Source organism: Ictalurus punctatus, chromosome 21 (assembly GCF_001660625.3).
Source record: "Ictalurus punctatus breed USDA103 chromosome 21, Coco_2.0, whole genome shotgun sequence".
Taxonomy (NCBI): domain Eukaryota; kingdom Metazoa; phylum Chordata; class Actinopteri; order Siluriformes; family Ictaluridae; genus Ictalurus; species Ictalurus punctatus.
The window spans coordinates 7231284-7251690 of record NC_030436.2 but is presented as its reverse complement, the minus strand read 5'-3'; the positions used below and the strand labels follow the sequence as shown (position 1 = coordinate 7251690).

General features: G+C 40.5%; 1 protein-coding gene across 3 annotated transcripts in view; it reads left to right on the top strand.

The window, feature by feature from the left end:
- Window positions 1–1259: 1259 nt before the first annotated feature.
- The window catches only part of ip6k1 (inositol hexakisphosphate kinase 1), a 35344-nt gene continuing 16196 nt past the window's right edge, over window positions 1260–20407 (top strand). The window contains exons 1-2 of one of the 3 annotated variants that reach the window (XM_017450647.3): window positions 1260–1662; window positions 2512–2581. In XM_017450647.3, coding sequence (XP_017306136.1) covers window positions 2552–2581 — 30 coding nt within the window. In that variant the 5' untranslated portion in view covers window positions 1260–1662; window positions 2512–2551. Of the gene's footprint in view, window positions 1663–2511; window positions 2582–9681; window positions 10413–20407 lie in introns of those variants that run through there. The other 2 variants (XM_047149308.2, XM_017450649.3) reach the window with 2 other exon arrangements.

Here is a 20407-nt window from a genome sequence, read left to right as displayed (position 1 = left end):
GTTCTTCCATTTTTGGAAAAATTGGAAATCTGATATGATTATAGTATGGCATGTAACTCGTCCATCTCAAAGATATGGTACGTCTGAGCTGATTTAGATAAAGACTATTGATGAAAATATTTGTAATGTACTTGTCACATTTTTGGTATTTAATCCAAAAGTTTACTATATATAAACGTAGCCCATTTAATATGACCATGTGTACAATGGTGTGTGAGAGCTGAAATGCCTTGACAGTGGTGTGAGAGAGCTGAAATGCCTTGACAGTGGTGTGAGAGAGCTGAAATGCCCTGACAGTGGTGTGTGAGAGCTGAAATGCCCTGACAGTGGTGTGTGAGAGCTGAAATGCCCTGACAGTGGTGTGTGAGAGCTGAAATGCCCTGACAGTGGTGTGTGAGAGCTGAAATGCCCTGACAGTGGTGTGTGAGAGCTGAAATGCACTGACAGTGGTGTGTGAGAGCTGAAATGCCCTGACAGTGGTGTGTGAGAGCTGAAATGCCCTGACAGTGGTGTGTGAGAGCTGAAATGCCCTGACAGTGGTGTGTGAGAGCTGAAATGCCCTGGCATTGGTGTGTGAGAGAGATGAAATGCCCTGACAGTGGTGTTTGGGAGAGCTGAAATGCCCCAGTGGAGGGCAGCAGTGACTCACAATGAGGAGTGAAGGTGGCGGAACACCGGGCGATTGGAACACGGCCGCTGCTCTTTAAACGCTGCCGCAGGAAGGGACGATGTAGCTTTCACTGTCAGGATTCCTGGAGCTCCAGGGCTTTATTTCTTCATAGACCGAAGATGGATGTTAGGCTGACCATGGTGGTATAGGGTTAACACGAGTGACTAGTTTTCCTAGCAGGTTTATAGAGAAATAAAATAACTAGATAGCAGATGAGTCTGAGGTTAGTGTGTAAAAACTCGGGAGATTTGGAGGAGCTGAAGGAAAGAACTGATGAGTAGTTAGTTAGTTAACTGTAGCTAATACGTATGTGGTAACTCTGGTTATGATAACTGTCACTTCTCTAGTTGTAGCCGGTTAGCAAAAAAAAAAACCCCAAAACAGTTAGCTATATGAACCATTCTATGAGATAGCTAACTAAATTAGCTAGCCAGGTTTCTATGCTTAGGAAAGCGTATTAGCTAATCAGCTAATAAGACATTGTTTATCTGAAATAGTGCTTTTACTCGTCAGTTTATTTTACTGAGAGATATATATATATATATATATATATATATATATATATATATATATATATATATATATATATATATATATTTTAGCTGAACACATTTAGTTATGTTTTCCGTGCAGAAACTGACAGTCCCTTTTCTGTTCAGAATAGCTAGCTAACTAGCTAGCTAATCATGCTAGATAATATTGTTAAAAGACAACAAGAAAGTCAAACCGTTACAGCTGAAATTATTGACTTCTTTTATTTATATTTATCTTTTCATGGTGCTTTAGCAGGGGACGTGTTTAATAACGTTGGTATATAATGTAACGACTAGGTTTGGTATTATTAGCATTAGAAAACCACGGAATTTCATTCGGACCAAGCTCTCCAATAAACCTGCTGGGGTTTTTTTTCTTTTCTTTTCTTCCTTTTTTGTTGGACCTGGTTGATGTAATAATATTTATAATCAGACCGCCAAAAACAAGCTCTTCAAACAGTAAGTATATATCGCTAGCTGGCTAATGGAGTTTGTAGTAGCTAATGCTAGTAGGTTATCATTCGTTACTTAGCAACTTTGCTTGTTTTTCTTTCCTGGATCAGCCGGCTTGTATAATAATGTTTTATTTTTTGAAGGGTCGCTATTTTTATTAAATGTATTTCTATTTTTTTTTGTTTTAGGATTGAACTGCTATTTAAATGGGAGTTAATTTTTGTGCGTGTACTTATATATAGTGTTTAAGGAATCGCACAGCTAGCTAACAGTTTGCGTCCTCTCTCTTTGAGCTAATTACCTCGTGTTAATATTAGTTTAAACGGGACACGTGGGTTAGTCGGTGACATTTATTACTCTATTTTAAACAAGTTATTTTATTTTTCTTTAAATCATCTGCCTGCTTTCTTTGCTAGAGTCTAGCAACGAATGCCCCCCATTATTTTTTTCCCCTGTCACTGCCATACATATAGACCTTAGCGTTATAATCTAAACTCATCTCTTCTCACTCTTACTCTACCTAACGTTATTTACTCACGTTTTCCTGAAGGTTATTTAGTGAAATCAGGCATTTGAATAAAAACGACACTTTGTCATAGTTTATGATGGTGTTTTTCAGCTGTACTAGTTTAGCCAACGTGCTAGATGAGCTATTTTTATTTATCTATTTGTTTATTTTAAACAGTAGGTTGTGTATGGGATCTGTAGGTTTGGACAAGTTGTACACAGTAAATATCAGCCTTCTGGGGTTGGGGATTGAGGATTGATGAACAGTAACAGATGTACCACATTCAAGACAAATCCAGTCTTTATATACCTATCGGCTTTAATACCTGGAAGTCTGTCTCTGTGCAGGTGTTTTGTGTTGATTTATTTGTGAGCTGATGCTGTATGGATGAACTCCCATTCAGATAAGGGTCATGAGGTAAGGCAGGAAAACAAAGACATATTGCTTTCCAGGTCTATCTAATACGAAGTGTTTGTTTATCAAGACGTTTTAATGCAAGATGATGATTGCTTGATATTTTAAGACTTTTTTTGTGTTAAAGTTCTATCATGTTTAACAGCTCTATACTTTAGCATGCATGATGGGTGTTCAGTATAATCACCACTATTTCAGTGTAACCTCCTAGGAGCTGAGAGTTATACACCAATTCATTTTTAAAAAGCACGTGAGCCGTGTCATGATCTTAATGCACACACGTTGTTTCATACGAAAGGATGGAAACGGAAGTGGATTTGCTTGTATTGTAGTCTGATAGACGTAAGGTAGTGTGCCGGTATGACAATATTGACGACCCATCTTCTGCAACAACAGCTTGGATAGTAGTAGTAGTAGTAGTAGTAGTAGTAGTTGTTGTTGTTTGTAATATGTTATCATTACTATAGGAACAGCTCATCCATATGATGTAATAAATGGATTAAAAATCGTGCTGTTGTTTAATACAGAAAAATTTATCATGTTTGATTGGGTGAATCTTTCCGGGTTTCCTGGTAATGTGACAAGGTGGCATTTTTTTATTATTATTATTTTTTGTCTTATTATCTTTGAGAGAGAGAAAAAAACAGTTTATAGCTGCTATAACGGACGTGAGAACGGGAAGAATAGGCTTCATGTGTCTCTGAGGAACCACGTGTATGCGTTCACCATCCCCAGTTGGTCTTGCGCTGCGTTCCTGGTGGTAATTTGTGCGTGTTTTCGGCTTGGTTCCTTCGACATGCGAAGTTGGGGGGGGGGGGGGGGGGGTGTGGACGTCTGCATGAAAGCATTGCTGCGTTCCAGTTCGCCTACTTGTACTATGTACTAATTTTTTTTTTTTTTTTTGTGTGTGAAGGAAAAAGTACGAACTTTCGAGCGTGTAGCAAAGGAGCAAGTAGCAAGTACTGGAACATACTGATGAGAACGTTGTTGCCTCATTATTCATGCTATCACCGTAAACACACTCCTCGATTAAATTTCAGCTTTACGCCATTCATTATTCCTTATATAATTTGCATGTACTATATAATTTCATCGACCGTTTCCTTGATTTTGTTTTTCTGCATTTTGTTTGCACTTCTCAGAATGTGTTGCTCTCGTCCACCATGTTTGCAGGTTGAATTTAGCGAAGCAAACAGTCACAAAACTCCTCCTCCTCCCTTTGTCACGCAAGGAGTCGTGAGTAATATTAACTGAAAAAGTGTCCACAGATCCACACTTCCAAAATCTACTGGAAATAGTAGACCATCCAGGTACCTTTTGGGGTACTAATTTCAACATACTACGATTCGGGACACACTAATTCGAATCTCGGATACTGTTTAAGACGGATAGTAGGCGAATTGGGATGCGGAGCATGTCTGTTTGCTCTGTAAGAGCATGTAAAGCTCATCAAAAGCTATTTAGAGCTCACTTTTTGCAGACCTGAGCGGCTATTGTTTCTGTCCTACTATAGTGAACTGTAAATATCCATGCAACATTTTGGACCGAAATTGGAGCACAGTGGACAACAGCGAGTACCGTTAACTAAAAGCTAGCCTGCTAAAGTTAGTAATTCGAGTGATAACTTTAATGTTAGTTTTCAAAACAGTGAGTAGTATGGTCAGTGTTTTAGATTTAACCAAATACTGTGTCTGTATATTAAGTGATCTCAAGACAGTTCTGCTGTAAACTAATTTAATAGTACACTGTTCAGTGTGTGTAGCCATGTCGATTTGATGTCATTTTGTAAACATTAAGTGGAGAAAAGTACCCTGAATTAACGAGTTGAAGTTTCAAGTTAAGGGGTTCTGTGGTTTTTACTGGCAGAGGTGGAAAATTACAAGTTGCAACCCTGAGAGGACAGAGCTCGCTGCTGGGTGGGAATTACTAGAAGACCAAGTTAAGTGGGGGAAATATATATAAGAATTAACAAGTAGATTTACTAAAAACTGTGATGTAGGTTTGAATGGATATGATGCATTGAGTCTGCTACAACCCTATATCCCATGGGCATGTAGGGTAAAATATGTAGTCTTTAAACTGATACCACATGTAGGACAATGTACGGCCGACACAGTACTATGTAGAGTCCATGTGGGCTATTTTGTGTGATTTACAAAGCACTTTCTACACAGAACACGAGCATGTTCGACTAGATGGCGTAATTGATTATATCTTGTATAAAAACCACAGTTTAATTCATTATCGCTAAGGTAAATTGACAGCAGCGTGCACTAAATCTCAGCATATTCGAACTAATTTTGCGTTCGTTCCTTTTAAGATCCGCAAACATTCAATGGAAGTCAAACACTTTTTTTTTTTTTTTTGTTCCTGATCTGCTACAAAATGAACTTCTCAGGGGTATTGTACTACATACTCCTTTGACCTACTAATATCAGCAGCAGATATAGCCTGGTTAATTCAGCGTAGCCTAATTGGTGTTTATTTTTAAAACTTGTTCTCACTTCAGAATCTTTTGCCATAACCAACTAAAGGGTGGAACAGACCGAGCGTCTCCAAATGGATTTAGAAGCTGGCCTTCTGCCATAAACTCACAATGACAATGCAAGGATACACTGCAAAGACCTCAGAGGAATGGAGCTCAGAGTGAGACGGGGAAACACCGAGCTTAGGCTGAACACATGTAAAGCAAACTTTTTTGTTTTTTTGATTTGTTTTGTTTTCTAGTACAACTTTATGCCCTGTTTTTTTTTTTTCTCTATATAAAAATGGGTGTGGCAATTCCTCTGATTAGTTCTGGGTTGTCTTTGGTGATCTGATTATTGCTGCTGTTCAGCAGTAAAAGTGGCACTTTTGAAAGACTACTTGTAAATATTTTGTTGAAAATACACGAAGGATAAGTTGGCTGTCTAAAAAGTCACCAGAAGCTGACTGTTTATACCACAGTGCTGCTGAATGCTCGGTTGTGATTGGTCAGAAGGTGGTAACAATGCGCTTCTGACAGTAGTTTAGGCTATACTGTACAAACGGGGGCTTGTGTGGAGGACGTTCCACTTAAGCTCTGTTCAGATTGGATTAGTTTATCAGAGGGAGATTTTTGTTTACACATCTCTTCAGTGATAAAATAATCACATCCAGACAGCAAATAACATTACCACAGGATGAGCGAGTTTCTATCAAGGAGTATCGTCTACGAAACCATGTTTCACATCTCGGGATGTCTGGGGGAGGGTCACGAATAAAAACACAGAGGCGCACATGTAAAATAGGAAATTACTAAGGATACCGTGCAATTCCTTTATGGGAATATGTAATTCCTTTATAGGGCTTAACAAGGTTCTTATATTTATTGATGTGGTCAGTTTTCCATGCTATCTTCTTTTTCTGTATTTTTGAAAGGAGTCTCCAGCGTCAGTCCTGTGTAACAGTCAGTAGTAGCGCAAACAGTTTTCCATCATAACGCAAGTAATAATAGGAGCTAACTTGTTTCTCAGATGTTGACAAAGTTCCTACGGCGTAAGAGCAATAAAACACTTGGGGATTTTCAGTTGCGAGAAACTCTGGCGTGGTGACTGGTGTCGCGTCCCAATTCGCCTACTTGTACTATGCATTATAAGTATGTACTATTTTGTGAAGGGGGAAAAAAGTGCATACTTTTGAGCATATAGCGAAAGAGCCTGCAAGTCCTGGGACATGCTGAAACGTCATGTAGAGAACGTTGTTGCATCTTTATGCACCCAACACCGTTTTCGCACTCCTCATTGCATTTCAGCTTTTCTTCATCCGTTATTCCTTTATAGAATTTATGCGATCATTTCATTTACTATTCCCTTGATTTTATTTTTCCACATTTCATTTACATCTCTCGAAATGCGTTGTGCTCGTCCGCCATGTTTGCAGGTTGAACTCGGCGAAGCGAGCTGTTACAGGACTCCTCCTCCCTCCATTCGTGCAAGGATTCGTGGGTAATATTAGCTGAAAAAAGTGTCCACGGATCCACATTTTGAAAATCTAAAAGAAGTAATAGAGCATCTGGAAACCTTTGGGATTTCAATATACTGCGATTCGGGACACGCCGATTCTAATCTCGGATGCTGTTTAGGACGGATAGAAGGTGAATCGGGACGCAGCATGTAACCACATAACTCCATCATGTTTTCCATGAGAATCTTGAAGCGTGTTCTCTGACCGGCTTCTGACAGTGTTTCACACCGTGGTCATTTTAAGCACAGTAAGCTCACTGCTCGTGTTATCGGGTAAAGTCTGAAGCAGCTACTTTTACTGTAGAATAATACGACGTAATATAATGGCTGGTTGTACGCCACATTTGCACACCATGGCGTGTTTTCTCTAGCCTTTTTTTTTTTGTTGAGTAAAATATGTGAGGTGATAAGAAATTCTAGCGAGATGTAGTTACTGATTATCCTGCTGGTTGAAACTTTGAGCGTTTACATCCCATCCATCATCACGTCCATGCCTCTTAAACCCGTGTGTCATGGGCCAAGACATGGAAGGTGAACTTGGACCACTGTGCACTCATTTACACTGGCTGAGTGACTGGCACGCTGAGAATGTTCATCCTCTGTAGTGCCTCCACACCCCACGCTCCTTTTTTCTTACTGTCTTACTGCCGGCTACCACGAACACGACCCTTGGCAGGACTGTAGCTGCCTATCCGATAAGGCCAGGGGTGTGCAGCAACCATTTCCCAGAGCCTTCTGTTTTCATTCGTTCTCCTTTCGTGGGTCTGGTTCAGGTCTTGGCTGTGATTCTCTATGGCGTCACGCATAGCTTTTGAAATAGTCACTTGATAGCAGCCGTTTACAAGTTGGCTTCTTGGCCTCCCCTATTGTTGTTGTGCCTCTTCAGTGCTGAGGCAGCATGAATCTGCTCGTAGTCATTTGTAGACCAGCAGGGATACAGGCCGCTCGAGAGTTATTTGTGGTGGTGGGGGGGGGATCTTAATCTAGTTAACCTTTAATTGCAGTATATTTACCATTATCGAAGATCTCTCTCTCGTCCTCATCTGTACTCTCTGTTCAGACAGATAAAGTTCTAAAGATTCAACTTTCATTCTAATGAATCACCGCCATCAGTACAGATCACACTCGTCATCACACAGATCCCGTAGATAGCTAGCCGAGCCGACAACTGTGCCACATAGCTGCAAGGCATGCTGGAATCTGACCACTGTTGTCTACACCAGACCTCCAGTGGATTTCTCATTAACACACAGACTTGCAGAACATTTTAGCGTTGACATCAAGCACAGAGTCGTCTTCTATAATGATCAGTGAGACTCGAGACATCGAAGTATTTAATAATAATTCTGAGCCAATAATTCTGGAGCGGAGTCTACGGGAAAACCTTGTTCCCAGTGGTGAAAAATCGCAGATGGATCCCTCCCTTAAACATGACTACATACGTCCGAACCCAGTGTTTAGACCAAATATTTTCCTCAAACAATGAAGCCAGCAATGTTGCATTATGTAAAGGCTTCCATGTTAATCCTCTGCTCGCCTCAGCATTTAAAATCTAGCATGCGTCTTAAGTTTAAACAGACCAGGTTTCCCTTGCTCTTATTTTTGTCAAGATTTACAGACAACTATTTCATCTGAGCCATTTGGTGTGGGGAGTGTTTTGCAGGAAGTCATCTACTCTACGAATCCACGGGAGCGCGTGATTGCATGTTTGTGATTTTGGAACACGAATGCGCTTCAGAAATCGATTGGCTTTTGGTGGATCGTGTTCTCTAAATCTTCCTGACAGGCTGCGGTTTGGATGTAAGCGAGGGAAGTGGTTAACTTTAGTGCTGATTGAGTCCATGTTGTTTTCCACTTGTCAAGTGTGTGTTGTGTTTTGTTTAGGAGTCGTACATGGACGTTGCCTCATGTGGTAACAGCTGATTGTGCTAAATTCATTTAACATCAGCCTTGAGTGCACACACCTGAGTCTCTTAAAATTAAATGAGCTCTTTACAGGTTTGAAACAATTTCCTCCTAACACCAAATGTAGTCGAGCAGTGAACTGATCTAGTTTTTCAGGTTTGGGTTGTGTGTTTTTTTTTTTTTTTTTTGTTTTGGGTTTTTGTACTGGAGATAAAGGTATAGGAGGCATGGTGGTATAAAGGGCAGCGTTGTTGCTTCACGACTCCATGGTCCCTGGTTGACCCTGAGCTCGGGTTACTATCTCTAGTTGTACGTGTACTCCTCGTGTCTGCATGGGGTACCACGGTTCCTCTGTATTCTCCAGAACACTGAACCGCGCCTCTATGTGAACGAGTGTGTGCATGGTGCCCTGCAATGGACTGGTATTCCTGGGACAGGTTCTGGATCCACCATGACCTTGATCAGGATAAAGCAATCCCTGGAGATGAATGGAATGGCATGGAAATGGACAATTGGGACTTTTACCATTTGATTTACTCATTTGAAGATGCAAATTATTATACATTTTTGGATTGTGACACACTAAAGCAGACACTTGCTGGTTGCATGAGTTGCATTCACCCCTCTTGGTTAAAAACCACAAGTCTTGTATGAAATGTCTTTATCAACCTTCCACATCTGGGTCCTGATATTTTTGTCTATTCTTCTTGGCAAAATCCCTCAGGCTCTGTCAGATTGGGTTATTGATTGATTGATTGATTGATTGATTGATTAAAAAAAATTTCAAGTCTTTCCATGGATTCTTGGATCTCAGATTCTCGGATCGACCGGTTTGTCTGGGTCTCCAAACATGGCAACATTTGGGGTAAGTTGTATATTGTAAGCATTTCCTAATTATGTAATATCCTTAAAATATACCGTTTGGTTTATTCTCTGATAGACCAACAATATCTAACTTGTTTTTTCTATCTATCTATCTATCTATCTATCTATCTATCTATTTATTTATTTATTTATTTATTTATTTATTTATTTCCTTGTCATGGGTATGAACCGAACCCAAGCTTCCTTGGATACACCTTTTCTTGAACACCAGCATATATCAGCCATGTTTTTTGCTTTTATGTTTACGACGTTTTGCCAGACGCAGTTATCCAGACCGACTTACGTACATCTCATTTTATACAACTGAACAGCTGAGGGTTAAGGGCCTAGCAGTGGCAGCTTGCAGTGCTTGTGGTGCTGGGATGTGAACTCTCATTCTTCTGATTGGTAGACCAATGTTTTAACCACTGAACCACCACTTTGATGGTACTCTGATTTGCACTTCATCCCTTGATTGTCAGGACTATATTTAGCTCTTTAATGCTGCATAGCTGGTAATCAGAGAGGAGCTCCAAAAAGTGGCTGTTGTACTCTAATCTAACAGCCCTGCCTCCAAACAGAATGGTCACCACAGCACAGGAAAAGAGGCTTAGAGAGCTCATCTAAGTCCTACTTGTGTCCGTCTCACGACTTCACTCAGTCTGAGCCCCTGCTATCCTCCACCCCCACCCCCCCTCTAAACCACTCCCTCTGTTATTCTGTTGGAGCAGTCAGTACAGCAGCAGGAGCTCCTCGGTTACACTTTCTCTGTCCGCTGAGGACTGAGGAATGGCCTGCGCTGCCAGGGCCTTAACTTTGTGCTGTAGAGATCTGAACCAAGATGGAGTTTTAAGATAATTTAGCACCAGCGTTATAGGATCCCTCCTGAAAGGCATCTCCTGCCCTCGCTCGCAGCAAGCCTTAAATTACCGTCCTTATTCCTTAGACGAGAAGCAAGTAGCCAGTGTTTGCAAACCACACTGGACCGGGGAGTACAGTGTCTCGCTGCATCCTCACTGGAGGAACGAGAGCGCAGTGTTTGGAGGGGGGGAGGCCTGCAGCTGGATTTTACCACACGTCCTGTAAGTGCTGAAAGGAGTGAGCGAAACCTGCTGCTTCATTTCTAGTCAATGCCTTTTTTTTTTTTGCGTTGATGTCAAGTATAGTTTTGAATTTGGTTATGAATGATGAATTGCTCATTTGCACCAACATTCCACATATTGGACAATTTCTACCTTGCATTGTAACTTTTTCATGTGTGTGGACACTTGTTTAAGTTAAAGGTGTGATTGTTTCTGGCTTTTAACTTTCCCAAAGTTTTGTTGCTTATTATTTTTCAATGGCTTCTTGTTTTTTTTTAATCCAATCAGATTTGCAGATTGTGTATTTGTATTTAGTTTTGCTATGACAATCCTGAGTTTTATCTGACTTTGATTTGAGTGTGAACCAAAACGTCTTCCCCACGTCATGGCTGATTAATCAATTTTTGAAGATCAAACCCCTAAGTTCAAAGGGAGGTCTGCATTGTTTAGTGCTTCAGTCTGCAAATAGCACGGGGTGTAACACGATCCGCTTGGTGTTTACGGTCATTCAGGCATCGTCCGTGGTTTAGCTCATTTACATCTTCTCCACAAGATGCAAATTGATCTGATGCAGATGGCTCGTCTGTAAGCTGCTATCTTAAGCCCTGTAAAAGTAGGACATGCTGTGTTTCTTTCAGTATTTCCTCAGGGTTCTCAAGGACGACTTTCAGTTTCGTAATTAGCCGGATCACTTTGCAAAATATGGCTTATAAACGCTCAACGGTTTGGGATTTTCCCACTCGAGCTTGGGTGTCATGAATCTGTCTGACACATTTATGGTACAAGAGAAAAAAATATTTTAATTCTAAGGAATGCGGTTCCCCATGTTCCTGGAAAACTTTTTTCCTAGAAGCGTCCCTCTCGTCTTGGAGCTCAGTGAAGGACTCCTCCAGTGCGTGCTCTCTCTCTCTCTCTCTCTCTCTGATAGAAATAGCCACTAAGCTGTCTGCTGTCATAGAGTTTGGTGATGTAAGTGTTAAATCCCATTTGCCGGGTACTATTGGAAAATCTTAAGACGCAAAGCAGAGATTAATGTTGTTTGTGTCAAGCTTCCTCTCTGACTAGTCATTACTGGTGGGTAATTTCTGAGATGCGGGTGATGTTCTGCAGGGCCTGTTTCTTGTACGAGGCATGCTGAGGATGCCATTGGAACACATGGTTTAGAGAATGTGACAGGGCTTTAAAGGAAAGTGTTTGGTTTGTAGTAAGACACCAACTGTGTACTATAGACACTGTAGTTGTGTCGTAGAGAACTTTCATTAGGCATAATTAGGGATTGGGGTTTGGGCGTATAATATATTTATTAGTTTTCCAACATACAATCCAGGCATGGAGCTGATAAAGGACATGATGGCGATGCAAGTGCTGCAAGACGTCAAGTAGGAAGAGCCATCATGAATAAACATTAGCTTTTAGAGCAAGCGAACTAATAAATTACACCATGCTGGCTGTTTTATTTACAGGGATACTTCCTAACCCTAGGTTGTACGCTTGTACGAAGTTAGTGGACAGTGAGACACTCTGGTGAACCTTGTATGCATCAGATCTCTTTCCTTGTTCATAGCTGTTCATCAAAGGGTATTAACAGGTTAACATAACTTGTCCAATGAGCTTAATGCTTGTTTGTGAATCTGACACGTTTTCAAATAGTGACCTTCTCTAGTGATACTTTAACGTGCATCTGTTATGGTTTTTCAAATATTACCTTTCATGTAGTGTGTTATAGAGCTGTTTGTGAATATAAAAATGAGTTTTTTTTTTTGGGGAGCTATTAGTATTAAAATAAGGAACCGATTCTGAACAGCTGAAATGAGTCCTCAGTAATTCCAGACCTACCTCCTGTACAAACCTACATAGGTTTGTAACAAAAAGCACCGCCTCTGGTCTTGATTGGCTGTTTGCTGACAACTGTGGACCGATCACAACAGACTGGCACATCTGACCAATCAGAGCAGAGTATGCTCTCTGAAAGGAGGAGTTTAGAATGAATCATTTAGAATGGATCATTTAACGAGTCGTTTGTGACATTGCGGGGGGTGGGGGGTGGGGTTAAAGTGTTTTTTTTTTTTTTTAATAAATCTATTGTATGAGACCTTTTTAAAACAAAATTGGGCATGTTTCAAAACCATAATAGATGCACTTTAAAAAGTCAACTGCATCTTAAATGGTTACAGGTTGCTATGTCTACATCCAGGTAATATTCAGATCAACGGAAGACAAATTGGTCAAGCAGTGCTATTCGTCACTGTGTCCACCGAAACGCAAGCCGTGCAGAGCCCAAGAACGCTCCTCGCCCAGGTATCACTCGAGCCGTGCGGGACATCACAAGTGAGCTAAAAATAGTGCAGACCATCGACTGGTAAAAGCGCATTCTGGCTCAAGTCATTTCTCTCTAACAAAAATCTTGTCTTTTGTTTAGTCCGTGCTCTTCGGTTAAAATAAGCTTGCTGCGTCTCGTGCTGTGTCTCTCAAGCTGTGTCTCATTCACTTGCGAGAAGAACGTCAAACACGACGCACTAATTTCAATTACAATTCCCAAGCATTCACTACACGCACTTATCACAACTGATCATCCGCAGAGAACTTCTACTGTCATGGGTATGGGAAAGTACCACTGTCCATATTTTGACCCTGAAAATGTCCGTAGGTGCAGAAGATTCTTTGGTACGAGCTAATCACGTAAGACAGCTGACCAAGAAAAAGATAGTCGACTATTCTGTTGCTTTTTGTATCCTAAAATGTCCTATTGTACTCCTAAAAGATTCTTTCCTTTAGGAATTGCAGCCGCCTTATTGGAGTAGTCAAAAAGTTAGTTTAACAGTTTACAAGGCTGGGTAAAATACAGACATTTCTAAAGAAAAATCTGCACAAAGCCTGTTTTCTTCACTTCTAATTGAATCGGGGGGGTGATGACTAGTTCCTTAAACATGTCTAAAATTCTGGCACGTGGTCAAAATGTGCATGGTGTGCAGATGTTTGAAGGAATACGGTGACTCGCTCATGAGGTCACTGTAGTCCCTCCAAATATAAGCGAACACGTGGTCCTGTGTAATGCATTCATCTCTTCCAGTCGCTCTTCCTTTTCATACATGGTGAGTTTGAAGGATTTTCTGCTCTAATGACGGCAGCCCCTTAAACTGAAATCACGTGTGGCCATGTTTCTATTTTAGCGCTGATCACTCTCCAGGCCCCTTGTGTTTGTGAACTGCGTGAATAACACATGTGGCCAGAGCTTGACTGAGAGCTCCATGAGTTTAATCAGAGAACAGCAGGATGTTTCACCTCCTCAACCAGTTTTTCATTTTTACTGGGCCACTTGATCGAGCAGCACTTCATTAAAATGCTTCTGTTATCACGACGAGTCGCACGCCCAACTCGGCTCAGTTAGCTTTTAGAGCACGAGTACGTTCTGCTTTTTCTGACACAATGATGCTATGATGTATCGTCACTTATCAGGATGCTTATTTGAGGAAATGAAAATCATTTCAACTATAATTTCCATCACAATTGCATAATCAGGATTTGTATTTAGTAAGGGCTATTAATCTGAAAGATATTCACTGCTCGGTGATGGGTATGACAGCTATACATTTAAGCCTCCCACTATTTCCATTCCTGTACGCCGTTCTGTTCTTCCCTCGGTAGATTGTGATGCAAGGACAATGAGTCATGCACGAGTGGGTGCTGCCTGAACAAATGCTAGCAGCTCGTTTCTCCGGTTGCACACCCCACATCGCTGCCTAGGTTGTTCGTGCATATTTTACTCCCTGCAAATGTAGGCGTGATCCCCTATTAAAGATGCAAATTGTAGATTTTATTGTTTGGGTTTTAAAGATTTCTTACTAGTGCGAAATAGCTTGGGAAATATGTGAAAGAAGTTAAAGAATAATCACAGACCCGCCAGCTTTTGTACATTTTGTGTAGGAATTTTAAAATTTTAACATCAGAGTTTGCTGGTGCAAGTTACTGCACAAAAAATAGCAGTCGTCTTCCCAATGAGCCAATCAACATATGAACCTGGAATGATTGACAGTTGCTTAGATGTTTCGAACACTCAGATATTAACGGACGCCCCCTGGCCCACCCCCCCCACCCCCCTTCCTCCACCCCCATTTCTCATTCGTAATCTCTCACCTCGACTTGATTTTTCGGCTTGAAAGACGCACTGATGCGGCACGCTCGTTTTCTGTCGAGGCAATTTCTTTCGAGTTCATTAATGTGAAATACAATCTCTCGGTGAAGGGTCGACATGGCTAACCTTAGACAGGTACTAAGTAGTTAATATTGGTTACAGGTCTACAGTCCCCATGTGAGATTATCCTCTAAAGAAACGGAGAGACTTGGACTTCTTTCTGGAAAGTGCGGTCTTAAAGATTTCCATGTAGAACCATCCATAGTGGCAGAGAGTGAGTTACCGGACTCCATCAGGCAAGAGGAGCCACGGTAGTAGAAGTTTGTCAGTGCCAGAGCCCAACATCACATCAGGCTTTCTTCAGGCTCTCAGGACAGTGATGGCGTTCTTGACTGTTCTCGCAGCAGTGACTTTGCGTGAGCAAATTTCAGGTGTTTATAGTTTAATAATGTGGCTATGAAGCATGGCCTACGGGGCAAAACGGTTCTGCTGGCCACTGTAGATTCAGGGGGGCATGGCTTTGTGTGCTTTGGCAGGGATGGGAGTTACAAGAAGAAGCCTTTGTCACATGTACATTACAGCACAGTGAAATTCTTTTCTTTGTGTAACCCAGCTTGTTAGGAAGCTGGGGTCAGAGTGCAGAGAACATAGAGTTAAGGGCCTTGCTCAAGGGCCCAACAGTGGCAGCTTGGCAGTGCTGGGGCTTGAACCCCCGACCTTCTGATCAGTGAACCAGGGCCTTAACCAGTAAGACACCACTGCCCTAGATAGGTTCAATGAGTGAAATATTGCCAAGTACCCCTCGATGCAGAAGCGGGTGGAGACAACTTGATGTGTTTCAGGCTGGATAATTTATGTCAAGTGTTTTGTTCCATGTTGTACAGTGTTAGGGTGTGGGTTAGGCTTAGGGGTTTGAGTTATGGTTAGGCTTGTAGGAACAGTTGGATCAGATCCAGCTCTACCTTTCTTATGCAGCAAGGACTATCTAAAAAATTATTCCAATGTTCTTGTACTTCACTTACTTGACCGCTAAAGCTTGACTAATATTGACTAACACACCTTTAGGTAAGTAAATATGTCTGCGTTCTTCTTGTGCAAATCACTCACTGGAGTGTCCAACAGGTCCATCTTGAAAAAGATTAAGTCAGGAGGAGAATGTGTCACTCGAAACCCTTAAGTTGAGCAAGACTGTTTGCTTTTTAACCCCTGGTTATGGTCGTAAAAGATCTGCTTTTATGTTAAAGTTAAAACTCTTTCTCCAAAGCACTGTGTAGTAAGACGCTCTGTGTAAGGAGAGCAGAATTAGCTTTTTCTGCCGAGTTCACACCAAATATTTATAGTAGGCTTTTTCCTTTATACAAGCAACATATTCCCAGCAGTCTACAAAAGGAGATGTATTTAGGTCAAGTTTGGAGAATATACCCAAGGGCGTCTGCCTTGCTCCGGTGTCTGAAATCCCATCTGCTCCTTTAGCCTCTTTTGAAACCGTGTTTTTCAGAATTTTGTAGGAGGTTTTTCTTTAACTCCACGTCAGTAAATCTGGACCTGGTTCTACAACCATGATGTTTTGATTGCAGACCGGAATGAGAGTTGATGCAAGAGTATAAAGGAGAAGAACAATACAGTTGCAGAGTGTGACTTCATCTGAAAACATCATTCTCAGACGAGGGGTGTGACCGAGAGCTGGCCAATCACTTGTCTTGTGTATTCCATGCCGCTTTGTTGCAGCTGATAGCCCAACGAGCCTCTGTCACTGCATACGCATGTCTGTATGGATTGGGAAATTAACGGGGTCACACTATTTCCCCGTCGCTTGCCCCAGGCATCACTGCGCATTGTTCTACGTGTTTATGAATCCCTGCACGGTGCAGTGAATATCATGGCTACTAATTAGCAGCTAATTAATACGAGAGCATGGATTATGGACGGAGAGAATGGAGTGAAGCAGCCCTGATTTCAACACATGGGCTCTGCACAATGGTTGCTGTGCTTTTTGTGTTTCTCATTGTGTTCTAAATGAATACCTTTTTAGTCTGTCAGATAATTGATTTTATTGAAGTTTCCGTTGCGTCCGCTTTTAATGAACATCGATTTGTTCTTTTAGTCAAGGTTTGTCGATTTATCATGCTTCTGAATAACATTTGCATTTACATCGTAAGGTGTACTTTTCAGTCTGGGATTCATGTTTAATACAGAGGCTTTCAGAGGGGAATAATGAAGGATACTAGATTGTTCGCTAGCGATAAAGGGTTGCAATCCTCTCACTAGTGACTCCTAATCAGAGCGATGAGTATACTTCCACTTTGAACTCCTTTAACGTTTACTTTTAGCGTGGTGTGTCTACAGAATCGGATCCGTTCTTATTTTAACTCTGATATCCTATCAAGCACTTTCTGATAGTGGATTCAACCAATTTTGAACCAGTTTCCAAGAAAATATACATTGTTGTTAATTGTAAAGGACATTACCAGTATACTGAAAGCCTCTGTGAAGTTGGTATGAGCGAAAAAGAACTTGAACTTGACCTTCAGTGCCGGTTATGAGGAGAAAATGCAGTAGTGTTGCTTTTGAATGCATAAATGAGTTCCTTTTCACACTGGACACGTTTTCTGTGGTCCGAATCCGAGAGCGATTGTTCCCGACGTATTTTCCTCGATTTATTTATGGTCTGGGTAACTCTTGTCTATTGATTTTGGATTCAGGGGTTTTCCTGCCACAAAATGAAGCAAGGGTTTGGCCAAGTCTTCACTTCCACTTTCATTTTCTCAACAATGATAGTGATGAGACAAATTACTGTACAACATCAGTCAGTATGTTTACACGGACAACAATAATCTATTAACCCGATTAAGAAACTGGCATGTAAACAGCGATTATTGATGACCTTAATCCGACTAAAGTCGTACTCGAAGTAAACACAAATCGAATTAAGACCTGTGGAGTACTCCTGTTTTAGTCTCATTATCGACGTGTATTACAGACATGTACACACCTTAATCACATTATTAACATTGTGTGGGAGTTTTCACTGCATTTTGTGACCGGACACGATCACACACGGCAGTGTTCAACCGTTTGACAGCAAACAGGAGAGCACGGCTGTGTCCCAAACCACGTACTTATCTGCTATATAGTAGGAGTGATGCATGTATCTCAGCTACTATATAGTAGGTAAGTACGTGGTTTACCTACGACGCAGCCCACGGCTTCAAGCAGTCGTCTGTTTGCACGTACAGCATGGCAAAAAATGAACTGCACTTGAAGCGTTCGTAAAATTAAAAATTAAACATCCAAAACTGTATACGGTTCCATAACGAAGATGAACTGTACGTCCATACGTGAAATTCTGGAGGGAATGTGGGACGGCGTGGCACGGGGACGTAATGACGTGCTGTTAATCGATCTATGTTCTATAACATGTAAAACAGGAACATGAAAGGAATATTTTAAAAGCAACTCATGTAAACACCTTAATCACAATATCTTATTCAGAATAAGGTCAGTAATTAGATTACTGCTGTTCATGTAAACATAGTCTATGTCTTTTTTTTTTCCCTCTTGCAAAATCTTTGTTTAAACAATAAAACCTGAGTCATAAAACAGTTTTGGAAAGTGATAGGATTGGAATGTATGTAGCGTGTGTTTAAATATTTTAAGATGTTCTTTAGTGCAAAAGAATACACAGTTTGCTGTTTAGATCTCCAGTCTCACATCACGAGCTTGAAGCTGCTTTTTTGTTGTTGTTGTTGGTGCCTTTCTGGATGCTTTGTAGCCAGTACATTTAGTTCCATTAGCACTAGTAATAGTCTTTACTGTGTGCGTTTGCAAAAATGTTATTTCCATGCTGACACCAAGAAGTAATGCATCGCAGAGAAATGTTCTCTATGAGTGGAGGGGGGGGGGACCTTGGCCTCTTGGTCTCTGGCCACTGATAACTTTACACTCGGTCAGTGCTCGATGATGTCAGGACTGCTGTAAAATTTCAATGTCTGATCTCGTATTCTGATCTAACTTTGTGATTTGGTGGTTCCCAAAATTTGGAGTCCTGGGGTCTACTCAGCTTTTAGCCTTTTTCCTGCTCTAATTCACTTATATGTGGCCTAGTCCACACTAGGATTGCAATGGTATGAGGTTTTCATGGTGCGATAACCGTCTCAGAAAATCATGGTTTCACTGTATTAGTAGTAGTAGTAGTAGTAGTAATAATAATAATAATAATAATAATAATAATAATAATAATAATAATCAGTTACAATGGACCCGTCAATGATAACCCTCAGTTTTCATACCGCTGCAGCCCTGGTCCACACTAACACCGGTGCATTTGGAAAGCACTGTGTTTTCACTAAATTTTTCAGTTGTACATTTTAAATAGAGAACGATATGTCTGGCATGTGCACTGGTTGTTTGACCCTTGACCTTGATGTCATTTTGTACGTGACAGTCATATATCTGTCACTTATCCACACTGCAATGTGAAAACATCATTTTCGTGTGTGTGTAAAAAAAAAAAAAAAAATATATATATAATATATATATATATATATATATATATATATATATATATATATATATATATATATATATATATATATATATATATATATAATTTTTTTTTTTTTTACACACACACAACTGTGCAAAATTTTTAGGCACCCTATTTATTTATTTATTTATTTATTTATTAGTGCAAACTTTGTTACAGATTTTTATTTTATGACTACGACATTATCGAGTCAGTACAAAATAACATTTTAGATTTCCGAACATTAGTTTTCAAGCACAAAAGTAAATGTTACAGAAAAATGTTTGTATGTCAGTAAAGAAAGCAGCATATAAAGTGGTAAGAAACACTTTTCAGACAAAAAACAGAACAAAGGCTGCTGGGTTTTGCTGCAAAAATAAGAAGCAACAGTAAAAGTCTCCAGAAGAACCGTGTTTGGATCTGCAAGATGCTCAATAAAACTCCCAGCTCATTTCCTTATGAAACTGCACACATTGTACCCGTGACTACTAATTTAATTTTTATTTATTTTCTCACACCAAATATAGACTTCATTTACTACTGTTTACTGCTCTTTATGTTTTGTTTTTAATGTAGAAACTATATACATTTTATATTGTATAGTATATCTGTTTTGGAGAGCAGGTGGAAAACACTGTTTTAGTGGGGATGGAAAGGTAAAATGGACATGAAATTGTTTTTACCTAAAATTCACTCTTGGTGGTGTGGATCAAACCTTGGGAAGGGTCCATTAATTAGCTGATTGATTGGACCAGGACGTACTAGGCCAGTGCTACTCCAAGCTCAGGGTTGGGAAGCGTTGTGTTAATAAAGCCACCATGACTATTGCTTGACTGCGAATTTTTTCTGTGTTGGCATGTGGGGACTGTAAAGGACATTTGCACTCCAATCATTGCAACCTTTAAGGGCATTCCCGAAGAGCATGGTAACATGCCTCTGTGTCTCCTGAACATTTATTATAGAGGAAGTAGAACCAGGTCGACAGCCGTTTGAGACAATTGGTCGAAGATGTAGCTTCTGTTAATGCTCTCCAGACATGTTTAACATTGAGCAGGCTCTTTGGGTATTTTGTCATGGTTAGCGTACACTTGGCAGCTCTCACGATACAGGCAAAGTAAGGTCGCTGTTATGCCAAGCTTAAAAAAAAACATTGTTTCAGGGCTGTGCTCAGCTGGCTAGATGACTCTGTTAAAATTGGAAGTGCCTTAAAATTGTACAAATCATCTGATGCCACTGAACTCCTTAGATGTTTTGTTACTCAACACTGAAGAAAGCTGTTATTTGTGACATGTATATTACATTACAGTAGAGGGAAATACCTTTCATTCACATATCCTA